This window comes from Pteronotus mesoamericanus, unplaced genomic scaffold, assembly GCF_021234165.1.
Source record: "Pteronotus mesoamericanus isolate MK-2021 breed Mesoamerican mustached bat unplaced genomic scaffold, CSHL_Meso_final contig_20, whole genome shotgun sequence".
Classification (NCBI taxonomy): domain Eukaryota; kingdom Metazoa; phylum Chordata; class Mammalia; order Chiroptera; family Mormoopidae; genus Pteronotus; species Pteronotus mesoamericanus.
Genome location: NW_026555085.1, coordinates 3,125,134 through 3,139,753, shown reverse-complemented (window position 1 = coordinate 3,139,753; position 14,620 = coordinate 3,125,134). Strand labels below are relative to the sequence as shown.

Below are 14,620 nucleotides of genomic sequence, written 5' to 3'. Positions count from 1 at the left end.
AGCCTTTGAAATTCACAAGTGCCCCCTTGAAATTTTTTAGAAAATTTAAGCATTTATCATATACTGAGCTCTCATGTAAATGAGTGCATTATGAAAGAAATTATTTTACAGGTGAGTTTGCTGGTGCTCTTAGCGAACTCTCATGTGTGTCACTGTCTTATCTACCTCTCAGTCTTAGCCAGCAATTTTCAACCTTTTTTATCCCATGGCACATATAAACTAATTGCTAAAATTCTATGGCACACCGAAAAATTTACTCTTCTTGATATGACAAAAAACAGTATAATTTTGATTCATTCACACTCAACAGCTATTTTTGTGTTGGCTGTTGTCATTTTTTAAATTTGACAGTCTTAAGGGAAAAGAAGTCGGTGCCCTTGATTAAATAGTGAGGTATTGCATGTTTTAAATCTTTTTGCCACACGCTGTTTGCTGCAGCACACCGCTTCAAAATTGCTGGTCTTAGCCTTAAAGGGATGAATCCTACTCAACTTCCACCCTCATCCCTGGGGTGTCAGAATGAATTTTTATTGTTTATGATATTTCAGAATCATTCAGTACATGATGACCTGCCATGTCTGGGGCCCTTTCTAGTATATTCCCCACTCTTCTTCTCCTGGGAAAGATGTTTTAGATTTGAGGGCAAAAGAATAAGAAGGGTATGCTGACATGTGGGAGGGTAGGAGCCCCTCCCATAAGCTTCATTTCTCTGAGTACCCATTTCCCAATGACCAGGCTGGGTCACTTATTAGAGAGTTTATTATAAAATAAGAAGGGGCATCCGGGGAAGAGTCACTCATCATAGAATTTCGGCAGCTCATTGCCCAAGATTACTCTGTGGTCCACGCCAGCAGCTGTAATAGTGACCAGGTAAATGACACCCCCACTAGAGCCATCCCGGCTCATGGCCAGAGCAATAGCTGCAGAGGGTTCAAGTTGGAGAGAGAAGGAGAGAGAGAATGGCTTAACTTCAAAAGTCATTTCTGTCCCCTCTGTCCATATGTCTGCTACCACCTTTCAACCTCAAAACCTATCTCCCAGGGAGGCATATTTAGTGGTGTGTAAATAAACCAACCTAAAAGTAAAAAAACCCACCTCCAGTGAAACATCTCCTAATGTTCATGGTCTCAATACACCTACCATGATCCATTTCAAGTTGTAAATAGCTTACCAGCAGTTCCTAAATCCTTGAATATTTAACAGTTGTCTCTCATGAGCTATCCCAAGACAGCTCCAACACACCACTGGTTCTTACGGTAACCATTTAACTTAATTTGCTGTATTCAGAACTTTGTCCTGAAGTCCCATCTATATAGCTTAGCATTTGTTCTGCCCCCTTTCACTTTCAAAAGTGTCCCAGTTTGGACACTAAATTAAATGGTCACCCCACATATTTCTCTTCCTGTTCCTCCTACATCCTTCCCACATGAACCCCCCTCCCTGGTACCCTTCCACTTGGTTAATTACCATCCGTGGTGAAGCGCCTGCACTCCTCAGGGGACATGCCTGGTTTATATGCTGCGTCCACATAACCGTAGATATAGGTGCTCCCAGAGCCACCAATGGCAAAGGGCTGTCGGGTTAGCATTCCTCCTAGGGTTCCATATACCTGGGGGAGGCATCCTCAAGTCAGACTAAAGAAGCACCAATCCTCTTCTTGCCACTGAGGCAGGCAGGCAGTCCCCATGGTCTGCAGTGAAGTCCCAGTATCTCCTACCCTCATCAGTGGAGACTGTCCCATGTTTTTAGAAGCAGTGTCTTTGCGACTCACTGTTGGAAGGACAAAGGACCTCCAGCTCCCTCTCGAGGAGAGTGGGGAACCCCAAGGGAGAGACTACATTGGGGGAGACTCACTTGGCCACCTTCGCGTTGGTCCCAGCCGGCTACCATGAGATGTGCAGATAATTCCTCCCGATATTTATAGCTGATATTTCTCACCACATTTGCAGCAGCCAGAACAAGTGGAGGTTCTTCCAGTTCCATCCTAAAGGAAATGTTAGAAGGGTCAATATAATTTCCTAAAGTCCCACCCTTCCGTGCCATTACCATCATCCTTGCCAAGTGACACCTGAAACCTTTGGCTGCAATAGGGGTCAAACTTCAGCTCACATCTCACGTGTGAGGGGAATCAAGTCACACCATCAGCTGGTAAGAAGATTTCAGTTGTGCGCCTCCTTTACCTTGTCCCACCTGCCACCCCCGACCCAATGATATAACTCTCTGGGCTACAAGGGCCCTGCCAGTGTGGGTAAAAGCAGATTAGCATTATTTCCCCCCACCCTGGTGACCTGGTTTCCCATAGGGTCACCCGATACATGGGCCACATCATCATTTTCTTCCTCATTATTTATATTAGGATAAAGATTTACAGTCTTCAAACTGTATTCACATCTATCATATGGTTCTGAAAATAACTATCTGGTGAGTTGGGTAAGGTACTATTATCTCCACTTTACAAATGTGGAAACCAGCTTGGAGAGATTCAAGTGTCAGTTAAAAGTTAATAAAAGCAGAAGTTAAAATCAGAATTTTTCTTTAAATTTTAATTGCAGTGCTCCTGGAACAGGGTACTCACTGTATGGGGGTTCAGTGGTTTGGGGGAGCTCTAGCAGGGGTAGTGTGAGGACCCCAAAGCTTCATACCCATGGAGCTCCAGCTGGTAGACAGCCATGTCGGCCACAGCCTGGGCATCAGCGGCCGAACCAGAGAGCGCACAGTAGATGCGATGATGTAAGGGGGACAGCTTGTCAAACACCCGGTTCACCACAGCCTCCCTGTAGGGAAGGGGTCAACGGTCATCAATGTTAGAGTTGCAGGAATTTTGGAGATGTCCAGTGGTTCTTAAATTTATTTGACAAGAGAACAGCATGGAGCGCATGAAATTTAATGCTTGGATTAAAGCAAGAAGCAAATCATCATCTCAAGTAAATGAAACGCTGCAAGTAATCAAAATTAGACTTATTTTCAGGCTTAGATTTTATAATAAAATAAAAATACTAAGAATAATACTAATCAATTTTTCTTTACAATTAACCATCCTGAGGAAGTTATGTGTTCTGTGGAACATAGAGTAATATTGCTGTAATCTCATATTCATTTTGCATGTGAGGAAACTGCCCAGGAGGGAGAAAGACAAAATTAGTTCAACATGTGATAGATGAGAAACCAGGATACCAGCTTGTCAGAACCATCTTTTCTATCTCTAAAAATGATGGATGGCGGGCCACTCAAATCTCTATCTGTATCCCTTTCCAGACCCTGTTCCTTCCAGGGCAAGGCCGCACAGCATTCAGGCCCTGGACCTCCTCTGTGAATTCTGAGACTCAAGCACCCACCCAATACCTTATTATATTGACCTTTCTGAAAGGTTCACTCCACTTCTCCAAAGCTCTAGTTCACCATGCTCTTCATGAACGGGTTAAAGAAATGCATATTTGGGGCCATTAGCTTCTTTCCAAAGCATATACCTTCACTGATACTTACCCTGCAGACACCCGAGAATCAGAACCCACCACAACGCCTCCATCAAACTCTACTGCCATAATGGTTGTCTGTAGAGACACAGAGGATGGGATGTCAGAGCCAGAAGAGCTTTGATCCCCTCGTGTCAGAGGTGAGGAGACATTCCCAGAGAGGAGAGGGGACTGGCTCCAGGTTACACAGTAATTCAGGCCAGATCTGACTCCCAGCATAGGATTTCTTCTCCAGCTTTCTGTTTTCTCTATTGTCTCTCCTGGCTGCGAGGGAATGCCACAGCCTGGCCATGGTACAACACAGGAGGACCTGCAGCGTAAGCCTCAACCTTCCAAGTGGAATCCTTTCCACTGTAAAGAGAGAGGTGGGGATGAGACTCCTAGAGGCAGAAGTCTGGCTCAGGGGGCGCTTCTAAGCACCAGTGAGGCAGCCCCACAAGCGAATTACAATCTCCATCACATGTATTTATTTGTGTGTGCTGATGTGGTGCAGACCTGACAGAGCAATTACTGTGACCTTGGAAACAAGTTCAGGTCTATTTGGGGCCCTGAATCCCCCACCCACACCCTCCTTAGTTAGAGTTGAGTCCTTCAGTTTAATGAACACAGGAGAACATTGAGGGGGACCCCGGTCGGCAGGGCCATGTCTTAAGGAAGGAGGAAAGCAGGAAAGGACATGAGACAGTTTAAAATAAAGATTTTGTTTAAGGATTTCTGAGAAAGAGGTAAATAGATACTCAGTAGTCAGGAGAAGAGACCTGTACCAAGAAATGATTTGATTGAAGAGTTTGAGCTGACTTTTCCAGGTCAAGAGAAGAATTAAGAGTTAAAGGAGGATAAAGTTACACTTTTCCACTTCTGTTGAGTTGGAAAAAGGCTTAAAGATCTCTGGTTCAAATGAGAAACTGAGTCATAGAGAAGGTAAGTGACTTGTCCAAGGTCACACAATTAACAGGAGACCTGAGACTAGAATCCAGGTCTAACTGCCATCTCCTGATGGTCTTCTACTTCCTCCTTTCTGTGGCTCATTGGCAGCAAGGGGAAATTCTCTAACTTCTCACCACTCTGTAAATACTCTGGCGGGGTACTCTCTACTGCCGGAGCAGTGCTTCCCGAATACTGATTTACCTACTGATTTACCCCGAGAGGGCAGAGGCAACCACATCCTCAGGGTCAATCCTCTGTAACAAAGTGCACCCCCAAGCGAAGAGTGGTGGCAGCAGTCTGGGGACGGAAGCCAGCCAGCCTTGGGCTGCCATCCCCACCTCTCCGGCAAAGTCCCCAGCGCGTGCCCGGGAGTGGGCAGGGAAGGGAGTTGGCAGCGCCAGGGCCAAGCAAGAGCTCTCCTGGGCCAAGATGGGGAAGGCACCACCGTCTCGCACGGAACCCCCATTATCAGTGCTGGGGCCATGGTTACCTAGGTGCCAGTTTATCAAAAGTCTGCGTGATAAGTTGGCCCTTCTCATTCAGTGCCCATCTTCCCCTCTCCCAAATACTATCCTATTTCACCCAAGGCACCATTTCCTTATCTCTGTGCATCTTCTCCAACCCCCTCCCTTGATTTAACCACCCCTCTTTCTAGTCCAGAGTGAAAGCGAAAGCGCTTTAGGACTTCCAGCTAAGAGCCAAAGCACCCCCTTCTCCACCAGCCTCGCAGGCCCAGTCCCCTCGGGGGCCCCTAGATGATCCCCTTCAGAATAGAAACGACGTATTTCATTGCGGGGACTGGTGCACTGAGGACTACAAGCTACCTCCTCACTCTTGTTAGCCTCCGCGTTCCCTCCTTGGTGCTTCCAGAGCCCCCAGTCGCTCCACCTCCTCCACCCTTCTGCTAACTCTCAAGCCCACACTCATTACCCCAGTGTGGACTTCTCCGGCCCGGGCTAAGTCCCCAGTTGATGGTCCCGCCCGCAGCATCCCGGCGCCTCACTGCTCGCTCCCTGGAGTACTGAATTCTGACCTGGGACAGCGCGCTGCGAGCTGCCCGCAGCCCCGCCCCTTCTCCACGCCCGCCAGGGGGCGCTAATGTCCTCTCCTCTAGGCCTCGCATCCGGGCGCTAACCTGTGTGGGGCAGATCTGCCTGGAGACTGCTGACCAAAGAGCCCCGCCCTGAGGCTGAGGTAGGGAAGTCTCGACAGGTGGATTCGGCAAGAGCGGGCTAGGAAAGGAGGGACGTGTGCCCTTGATGGAGAAGGTGGAGCACCAACGCTGCTCCCCAGAACCTCAAGTCTGATTCCACGCCCTTTCCCAAAATAGTCTGGCTGGCGCATTGGTAAGTGGGCAGATCCAGTGAGCCCGCGGCGCTTTCGTTTTCTCTTTCCTCTAAACAGCTCGCTTCTAGCCAGGTCGATTAGGCTAAGCCGGTTCCTGGGACTTTCCGGGAGCCCCGCCCCGGACCGCCTTTCTCCCTCCCCCGCGCGCCCGGGAGCGGACTCAGACAGCCCCCAGAGCCTCCTGCCCAGCCGGGAAGGCAGAGTCCCACTCCCGGGCGCGACTGCCGCGCGCCAATGGCCAGCTCAGGGTCCCTCGCTGCCGGCGGGTGCTTCTGCCTCTCTCGAGCCTTCCTCTTGTGGCTGGGGACAGCGCTGCTGCTTCTCACTGACTGGGTGCTGCTCCGGCCGGCTCTACCCGGAATAGCGTTCCTGCTGGTGCCCGCCTCGTTGCCGCTGCTCCGGGTCTGGGTGGTGGGCCTGAGCCGCTGGGCTGGGCTGTGGCTGGGGGCTCGTGGGGTCCTCAGGGCAACAGCTGGCACCAAGACTGAAAGCGGAGGAGTCCAGGGATGGCTGCCTTCTTTGGAGCCACTGGCGGCGGCTCTGGGCTTGGCCCTGCCCGGACTTGCCTTGTTCCGAGAGCTGAGCTCGTGGGGAGGCCCCAGGGACGCCAACAGCACTGGGCTACTGCACTGGGGAAGTCGCCTCGACGCCTTCGCCCTCAGCTACGCGGCGGCACTGCCCGCAGCCGCCCTGTGGCATAAATTTAGGAGTCTTTGGATGCGGGGATGTCACGGCGGTTCAGGGGACGCGGTGTGTCGGCTTCTAGGCTGCCTGGGCTCAGAGATACGCCGTCTCCCGCTCGTTCTGGTCCTATTGATCCTCTCCTGTCTTGGTAAGGGATTCGGGGGAGAGGGGGGACTGGGCAGGAATCAAGAGGCATGGTTAGTGAGATAGGTTAGTGAGTTCTGGGAAATGTGGATCTGGGGAAGGCGACCAGGCTCCGGTGTTGAGGATGCCACCTCCCGACCGGGTGGGAGCCAGCAGTCAGGACTCCAGTGCTGCTCCAGGCACTGCTTCATTGGACCACCTAGGGCAGGGCCTTTCCTCTGAGGCAGCGTCTTTAATACACGGACATCTTATTCCATGATATCTAGGCTTCCAAATTCAACCCATAAGGGTCTGGCGGGGCCATAGTGCTGTGAGTTTCAGGGCAGCCTGTTCAGGTGCAGGGTTCTGTTCTCAGTGTTGTTTCTGCGCTGTCCTCCAGGACTTTGGTGAGGGGTGGAGGAGTGCTCCGCTGGGGCAGACTGATCCTGGCTGACCTGCTTACCCTTGATATTTGTGACTGACACTTCTCTCCTCTCCCTCCTCAGGCGAGATGGCCATTCCGTTCTTCACCGGCCGCCTCACTGACTGGATTCTACAAGATGGGGCAGCCACTGCTTTCACTCGAAACATAACTCTCATGTCCACTCTTACTATAGCCAGGTCTGTGGCCCAAAATGGAAGGCTGAGAATGGGGGCCCCTGAAAAAGTGCTGTCCGAAGTGCACTTTTGTGGGGACCTTCTCTCTGGCCCTTGAACACACCCTGACCCTCCACCTTCCGTCCCTGTCTCTCTCTAGTGCAGTGCTAGAGTTCGTGGGTGATGGCATCTACAACAGCACCATGGGCCATGTGCACAGCCGTTTGCAGGGCAAGGTGTTCCGCGCTGTCCTACGCCAGGAAACAGAGTTTTTCCAACAAAACCAAACAGGTTTCTCATGAAACTCTTTCATTATACATCCACGTGTTAGTAATATCCCGATATGTCCCCTTTCACTAGTAATCTTGATCTCTCTCACACACATAGACATTGTCATTTCTTATTCTTGGTGTACCTCCAGAGCAAAATATTGCACTCTTTGCCTTCAGAAAAACTTAATTTTCCACCCAAGATTTTAACATAAATTTATCACTGTATGTGTATTTAGAAGAATTGCAAACCTGGAAATTTTGAGATCACAGAGTCCAAGTGGCTCATTTTACAGAAAAGGAAACTGAGGCCTAAACCCTAAATGCTGAAGTGTGCCTGGTCACATATGGTTAGAAATGAACTTGGGGACAGAATTCATTTCTTGATTTCCAATCCAGTGCTCGGTAGAAATATAAAAAGTTGCAGAGAACCAGAATTCTTAGCATTACAGAAATATAAAGTCTCTTTCTGCCTAGATACAGCTGGAGGCTCAACAAGTAGAAAGGAAGAATGAACCATAGAAACCCATGGAGTCTTATTCAATTACACGATAGAAGTCATCAACATCCCAGTTTCCTGGACTGCTCTCTAGAGGACCCTCCATTTTTCTCCAGCTCTGTTACATGATCAGCTTAAGTTGTTCTGGCCTACATGATATACAAGTTCTTCAAGGAACAGAAATCTGCCAGAGAAGTGGGAATATATATAGGTGTCAATTTCTGTATAGTTAAATGCAGGCTTTTGGCTAGACTTCTGCTCTACCACACTCTCCCTGCATTGAAATCCCAGAACTTCCCTATACCCCCTACCTTGTTTTCCTCAGCATCCTTAAAATACCATGTTGACAGCCCTCCCCCTGGCATCCTGGCTCACTGCTAGTCCCTCCCATTCATCTAAGACTCTCATTCACTCCACTCTCTTTTCCCCAACCCCTGGCAGGTGCCATCACATCTCGGATAACAGAGGACACATCCACCCTGAGTGAGTGTCTGAGTGAGAAGCTGAACCTGTTGCTGTGGTACCTGGTGCGGGGACTGTGTCTCTTGGGGCTCATGCTCTGGGGATCACTGTCCCTCACCATTGTCACCCTAGTTGCCCTGCCTCTGCTTTTCCTTCTGCCTGAGAAGCTGGGGAAATGGCACCAGGTATGTCCAGGGAGTTGCCTCAAGCTACACAGACCCTCATCTCCCACTTGGTGGACTCAGTTCCTCCCAGATTTCTTTCCTGGCACCTCAGTGATTCTCCATTTGTGGACTCCCTGTCTCTGTAGTCTGTGTTCCGGGGCTCAATTGGGAGTGTTGATTCTCATACTCTCAGTGTCTTCTAACTTCTGCCCACAATTGGTCTTTATGAATATGATCTCAAGAATATGACCTCCCCCCCACCAGCATCAACCTCCCCAGTCATTTTCTTCTTTTCTGGATCTCTTTAGTATCCAAGGGGTAAATCTGTCTCCCTTTCACTTCTCTCCTGTCCCCCTGACTCTTCTCACCTTTAACCTCCAACCAGGTAACCCAGGTACTAGTTTCTTTGTGGTTTGCCAACCCTGTGTGACATCTCTTGTCTATGTTTCCACAGATGCTGGCAGCACAGGTGCAGGAATCTCTGGCAAAGACCAGCCAGGTGGCCATTGAGGTTTTGTCAGCCATGCCTACAGTCCGGAGCTTTGCCAACGAGGAGGGTGAGGCCCAGAAGTTCAGGCAAAAACAGCAGGAAATGAAGGCACTCAACCAGAAAGAGGCCCTGGCCTATGCAGTTAACCTCTGGACTACCAGTGTGAGCACCTGGAAATGAATGCCCATTCCCTTGTCCCCAGGATGCCTTGGGTCCATTCCCTTTTCCCTGACCCTGCCCCACACTCCTCTTCCATTGAGCAGTGGTTGGTTCAGTGTTCCCATCCTAGCAATCAGTGGCTCAATCACTCTACTCAGTGTTCTTGACCTACTCCCTCTTTTTAGGCTAGAAGGCCTAAAACTCTAGCCTAGGGTTTTTCACTATGATACACAAAAACTACCTAATCCCCCTTTTAGGACGATGCCATGTCTTCCAGTCCTAGGACCTCCCTTTGTTTCTCAGGGGTTGCTCAATGAGCCATAAATTCCTACATCCAGAGCCTGCTTCATGCTGGGACTGTGCGGATATGCTAGTGAGAGCCATGGATGTAGCAGAGGCCAAGCATAGGGTGGCATCTGTGATGTGCTCAAAAAAGTACTAGACCAGCGATCAGAAGTTCCCAGCATGGTGTTGCCATTTACTAGCTCTGCGACCATGGCCTAGTAACCTATCTTCTCTGAAACTGTTTCCTTATTTGAAAAAATAGGAATGACTTAACTTTGTTTGTGGAGCCCTTGATGTGAATGTTAGATTATTCATGAAAGCCTTTTGTAGAGAGCAAAATGCTCCCCAACAGGGCAATGATAGTGATGGTGACAGTGATAATGATGATTTCTATCATGTGTAATTGAGTAAGACTCCATGGGTCCCTGTGGTTCATTCTTTCTTGTTATTGAGCCTCCTGCCATTACTAGGGGGAAAGGGACTTTATATCTTCTCAATGCTAAGGATTCTGGTTCTTTCCCCATTAGATTTCTACCACAGTCCCTTTTCTCTGTGGTTTCTCCACAGATCTCAGGGATGCTGCTGAAGGTGGGAATCCTGTATGTTGGTGGGCAGCTGGTGACAAGTGGGGTTGTGAGCAGTGGGAACCTTGTCACATTTGTACTCTACCAGATCCAGTTCACCACAGCCGTTGAGGTGAGCTCCTTCCAGTTTTACTCCCCCATGCTCCTCCTTCCCCTCTTCCATCACCATCCGTGTCACTTTCCTTCCATTCTTTATCCTTGTCACATCACATAACCCTGGCAAGCAGACTAAGTGCCTCTGCCACTCATTATTCATATTTCTGCTCCAGGTACTGCTCTCCACCTACCCCAGTGTGCAGAAGGCTGTGGGCTCCTCAGAGAAAATATTTGAGTACCTGGACCGGATCCCTTGCTGTCCAGCCAGTGGTGTGTTGACTCCTTCAAACTTGGAGGGCCTTGTTCAGTTCCAAGATGTCTCCTTTGCCTACCCCAACCGCCCAGATGTCCTAGTGCTACAGGTATAACCTCCCAGTCCTTGCATTCCACCAACCACTCTTTCAACGCTTCCATCCTAAATTGCCTTCCTCACTTCAGGCTTCTTAACACCAGGCACAGACAGATCCTTCCTCACCCCTCAAAGGCAAAGATGAGCATCATCTATCCCATAAACCTGCCCCAAACTGAAGAACCAGTTTGGATTTCCAAGGGGAATGGCAGGGAGGTTCTCAGGGAAGAAGCTCTCACTTCCTAAGGAATTGCTAAAGCAAAATCTCCAACCTTCCATCTTTACATTTTCTTATCTTTTGTGATTTTGAATGTGAATTTTTCCTGTTTTCTCATGGTATCTGATATCAAGTGTGTGGTATAGTGGTGCTTAGTCTTGGTTCCTGTCTTAGTTTCATCTTCCATCTCTGTGCATGTGGGAGGGTAGGAGTGACTATAGCTCCCCATTTTACTTCTTTTTCCCCTGGGGTAAGACATCATGTGATGCAACAAGACAGTGACACTCTGAAGGTTAGAGGCCTCAGTCTGCCTCTTACTGGGTGATTGTTCCTCTGGCCCCCAGGGGCTGACGTTCACCCTGCGCCCTGGTGAGGTGACAGCACTGGTGGGACCCAACGGGTCTGGGAAGAGCACAGTGGCTGCCCTGCTGCAGAACCTGTACCAGCCCACCCGGGGGAAGCTGCTGCTGGATGGGAAGCCCCTTCCCCAATATGAACACCACTACCTGCACCGACAGGTGAGCGGGAATGTGGTCTGGGGGAGGGTGGGGAGCACCAAGTAAGAAGAATAGTCTCACTGAGCACTCACTGAAAACTTGGAAAGAAGGGCTAGGGAATGATGGGAAACCTTGGGTGGAGATGGGGGTGTGGTCAGGAGAGAGGGTATATAATTTTGTGATAAGATATCAGTACTGATTTTGAGCCTTTGATCTCTATACAACCAATCCAGTGTTCTTTGTTCCATGATTCTTCATCCTTTTTTGTTCCAGATAGCTGCAGTGGGACAAGAGCCACTGTTATTTGGAAGAAGTTTCCGGGAAAATATTGCCTATGGCCTGATCCAGAAGCCAACTATGGAGGAAGTCACAGCCGCTGCGGTGGAGTCCAGGGCCCACAGTTTCATCTCTGAACTCCCTCAGGGCTACGACACAGGTGCTCTCTCCACTTGTGTCACCACCCAGACATCTGGACCTTATTGAAACCCCAATTGTCTTGCCTTTATTCATCACTTCTTCCCATTCCACTGACATCAATTTGAAGTTTTAAGATCTTGTTCCTGTGGCTCCTTCATCCTCACATCCTCAGAACTCCTCCGCTTTCCCAGAACCTTCCCTGTCCAGCTGTGTCCATGTACTTGTTCCATGACTCTTTGTCATATTTTGTCTTGGGTGGCTGCAGTTCTTGCGGGGGGGTGGGGGGGTGGGGGGGGTGTGCATGTGCACGGGTCCACTCGTGGTTATCCAGCTGTCACCTTGGCTCTTGTCTCTGCAGAGGTAGGCGAGGCTGGGAGCCAGCTATCAGGGGGTCAGCGACAGGCAGTGGCCTTGGCTCGAGCACTGATCCGAAAACCACGCGTACTCATCCTGGACGATGCTACCAGTGCCCTGGATGCAAACAGCCAGTTATGGGTGAGACAGTCCTCTTCTTAATGCCGAAATCCCACCAATCTCCCTTCCTTCACTCATGTGAGTTACATTAACATCATAATTATTTGCACTGGTTCTTGCAGTTCTCAGCTCCCATTAGCTTCTCCCCAGGATGCGTAGAACCAGTTACAAGAAAGTATCTACATTCTTAGAATCTCTGAAGCTAGAAATAAGGGAAAAAATCCTAATATTAATATTAACTGAGCTTATACTATTGCCAGGCATGCTACTAGGCCCGTTGCATGTACTGTCTCACTCATTTATTCATCCTGAATGCTAGTGAGCTGGGTGCTGTTATCCTTCTTCTACAGAGGATGAAATGGAGGCTAAGAGAAGTTGAATAACCTGCTCAATGTCATTCCTCTGTTGAGTAGCAGATCCTGGACCCAGATTCAAGTCTGCCTGACTTGAATGCTCATGCCCTTTACCACTAAGTTATACTTCTTTAAGACTGAATATAAAAATTCACAGTCCATAGGTAGAGAGACTATTCAATACCATTTGCTTTTTTCTTATTTGTTTCACCCTAGGACTCTGACTTTTATTCACTGTTGCTCCCTTGTATAAACAGTCCATAACCAATTGAACGTTTTACAGAGAAACGCTTAGAACTGAGTCTTCTTTGATCCCCCCTTGGGGTTGTTGACACAAATGGCGGTGATTTTGGTGAGGTCTGTCCTGGCTCTGGAAACACTGGTGTCTCTCTGGGCTGGGAGTGGTCCCCAGCTCTGACAGAATCCATGTCCCTTCTCAGGTGGAGCAGCTCCTGTATCAAAGTCCTGAGCGGTGCTCTCGGTCAGTGCTTATCATCACCCAGTGTCTCTGCTTGGTGGAGAAGGCTGACCACATCCTCTTTCTGGAAGGAGGCACCATCTGTGAGGCAGGAACCCACCAGCAGCTCATGAAGAATAGGGGACGCTACTGGACCATGGTGCAGGCTCCTGGAGGACTGGGTGCTCTGGAATGAAAGACTTCTCATGGTCCTCCCTTTTTTCCCTCCTTTCTGTGCTGGAGCATTTGGGAACGAAGATTTTACCGGAGTTGCAGAGTAGTCCGGAGTGGCATCCTAAAATGTAACCCCCTAGGTGATACTTGAAATTCTACCATGAGTGTTACCCTCTCTCGAAGATCCTCTTGAAAGATACAGATTTCCTGGAAGAAAACCTGGTTCATAACTAACTCCTAAGTGTAACTAGGTTGACAGCCAGGTCTGTGTGGATAGCACTCTGAAAATATTTAAAATATACAGAAAGGAAATATCAGCTACTTTCCAATGAAACCAAAAACACCTGCACGTACACACACACACACACACACACACACACGCCCAGAAGTACCGTGTGGATCCTTGATATTTATAATAAAATTGGTTGGTGTTTTGTACTGTGATTTCTTGCGTTTTCATCCCACGAAATGGCTCACCGACTTATGCAGCACATGTTTCAGGAGCCTGGTGTTTCCTCTCCTTTAGCATCCTTCTGTTTCACAACCCATTGTGCGCCATCTTTTCACCCAAGTGTTCGACATCCTATGGTTGCCCCTCCACTTCCCAATCTCCCCATGCCCACCCCCAAGGATGGGCCAGATTGGGGAATGGAGCCTTCTAAGGCACTAGCAGCATCGCTTATAGCCATGGCCTGTCTGAAGTGGAAGTTAAGGGCGAGTGCAGTTCCAGGAAGCGCAAGTGCGCCAGTTGAGCTCTCACTTCACCGCGCTGGCCAGGTCCTTTCTCGTAGGGTCCCACTGGCACCGAAGTGGCACCTGCCTGGCAAGTCTCAGCTCAGTGCCCAGGGTTATTTAGAAAATCTCTTCCAGTCAGGGAGGGCCATGGTATGTGACGGTAAGAGTTGCTGGGCAGATTAGGCCAACACAGGTTGCAAAGAGAGGCGGGGTTTAGAGGAGTTAAACTCAGCATTGCTCAGTCAAGCAAGAATTAAGCTAGGGGATGCGAGCAGAAGGGGCAGTTCTTGTGGGTGGTTACAGACTTGGGAGACCACTGAACCTGGAGAAGCCGTATGATGGACCACGTGGAAAGATGCAGAGACCGCGCCCTCTCCTTGGTGACCCTTTCACCCTCACGCTGCCGGTATATTCTGTTGCCTCAAGACTTGTCTTCAAGACTCACTGCCTCCACTTAACTCCTGTATCTCCCACACTTTGATAAAATGATGCTCATATGAACACCCCTCCCCAACCCCTAACGCGAAACTGCTTGCAGCCTCTTTCCTGCTGACTTCCCGCCCTCCGGTTGAGGCTACGTCTTTAGATGATATGGCCCATCGCATGTGCTGTCTCGCTACCCACTCCGTAACTTCCCAGAGGATGCCCCAAATTGCTGGCGTCTCTCACGGTAATCTCATCGCCAAGGGGACTCTCGAAGCCGCTCCATCTCTTCATTTCTTGTGACAGTCTACCACCCATTGTTTCCCCAACCTTTCTGAAGGCAGAGCAGAGAAGCTTATCCCCAG

At 49.3% G+C, this 14,620-nt stretch overlaps 2 protein-coding genes across 3 annotated transcripts; one reads left to right on the top strand and one right to left on the bottom strand.

Moving 5' to 3' along the window:
- Positions 1 to 784: 784 nt before the first annotated feature.
- Positions 785 to 5,453, bottom strand: PSMB9 (proteasome 20S subunit beta 9). Its single transcript, XM_054569179.1, has 6 exons — positions 5,331 to 5,453; positions 3,484 to 3,551; positions 2,643 to 2,774; positions 1,855 to 1,984; positions 1,468 to 1,609; positions 785 to 920 (listed from the first exon to the last, which is right to left on the bottom strand). Exons 1-6 carry the CDS (start codon positions 5,388 to 5,390, stop codon positions 793 to 795), a joined length of 660 nt encoding a protein of 219 aa, XP_054425154.1. The 5' UTR covers positions 5,391 to 5,453; the 3' UTR covers positions 785 to 792.
- Positions 5,454 to 5,552: 99 nt separating this feature from the next.
- On the top strand, positions 5,553 to 13,569 carry TAP1 (transporter 1, ATP binding cassette subfamily B member). Of its 2 annotated transcripts, none has more exons than XM_054569177.1 (11): positions 5,553 to 5,746; positions 7,061 to 7,175; positions 7,312 to 7,442; positions 8,361 to 8,566; positions 9,000 to 9,197; positions 10,047 to 10,175; positions 10,333 to 10,521; positions 11,070 to 11,243; positions 11,496 to 11,658; positions 11,998 to 12,134; positions 12,907 to 13,569. In XM_054569177.1, the coding sequence occupies exons 2-11, from the start codon at positions 7,066 to 7,068 to the stop codon at positions 13,117 to 13,119; spliced, it is 1,650 nt and encodes a 549-aa protein (XP_054425152.1). In that variant the 5' UTR covers positions 5,553 to 5,746; positions 7,061 to 7,065; the 3' UTR covers positions 13,120 to 13,569. The 2 variants fall into 2 exon arrangements, with proteins under 2 accessions (XP_054425152.1, XP_054425151.1); XM_054569176.1 differs by lacking the exon at positions 5,553 to 5,746 and adding an exon at positions 5,917 to 6,579.
- Positions 13,570 to 14,620: the final 1,051 nt, after the last annotated feature.

Coding starts and splice junctions, on each gene's coding strand:
- PSMB9 (XM_054569179.1), bottom strand. CDS start 5,390: ATGCTGCGGGCGGGACCATCAACTGGGGACTTAGCCCGGGCCGGAGAA. Junction 1,985..2,642: donor TACCAGCTGGAGCTCCATGG/GTATGAAGCTTT, acceptor CATTTCCTTTAG/GATGGAACTGGAAGAACCTC. Junction 1,610..1,854: donor ACCAACGCGAAGGTGGCCAA/GTGAGTCTCCCC, acceptor TGCCTCCCCCAG/GTATATGGAACCCTAGGAGG.
- TAP1 (XM_054569176.1), top strand. CDS start 5,982: ATGGCCAGCTCAGGGTCCCTCGCTGCCGGCGGGTGCTTCTGCCTCTCT. Junction 8,567..8,999: donor AGCTGGGGAAATGGCACCAG/GTATGTCCAGGG, acceptor ATGTTTCCACAG/ATGCTGGCAGCACAGGTGCA. Junction 11,244..11,495: donor ACCACTACCTGCACCGACAG/GTGAGCGGGAAT, acceptor TTTTTGTTCCAG/ATAGCTGCAGTGGGACAAGA.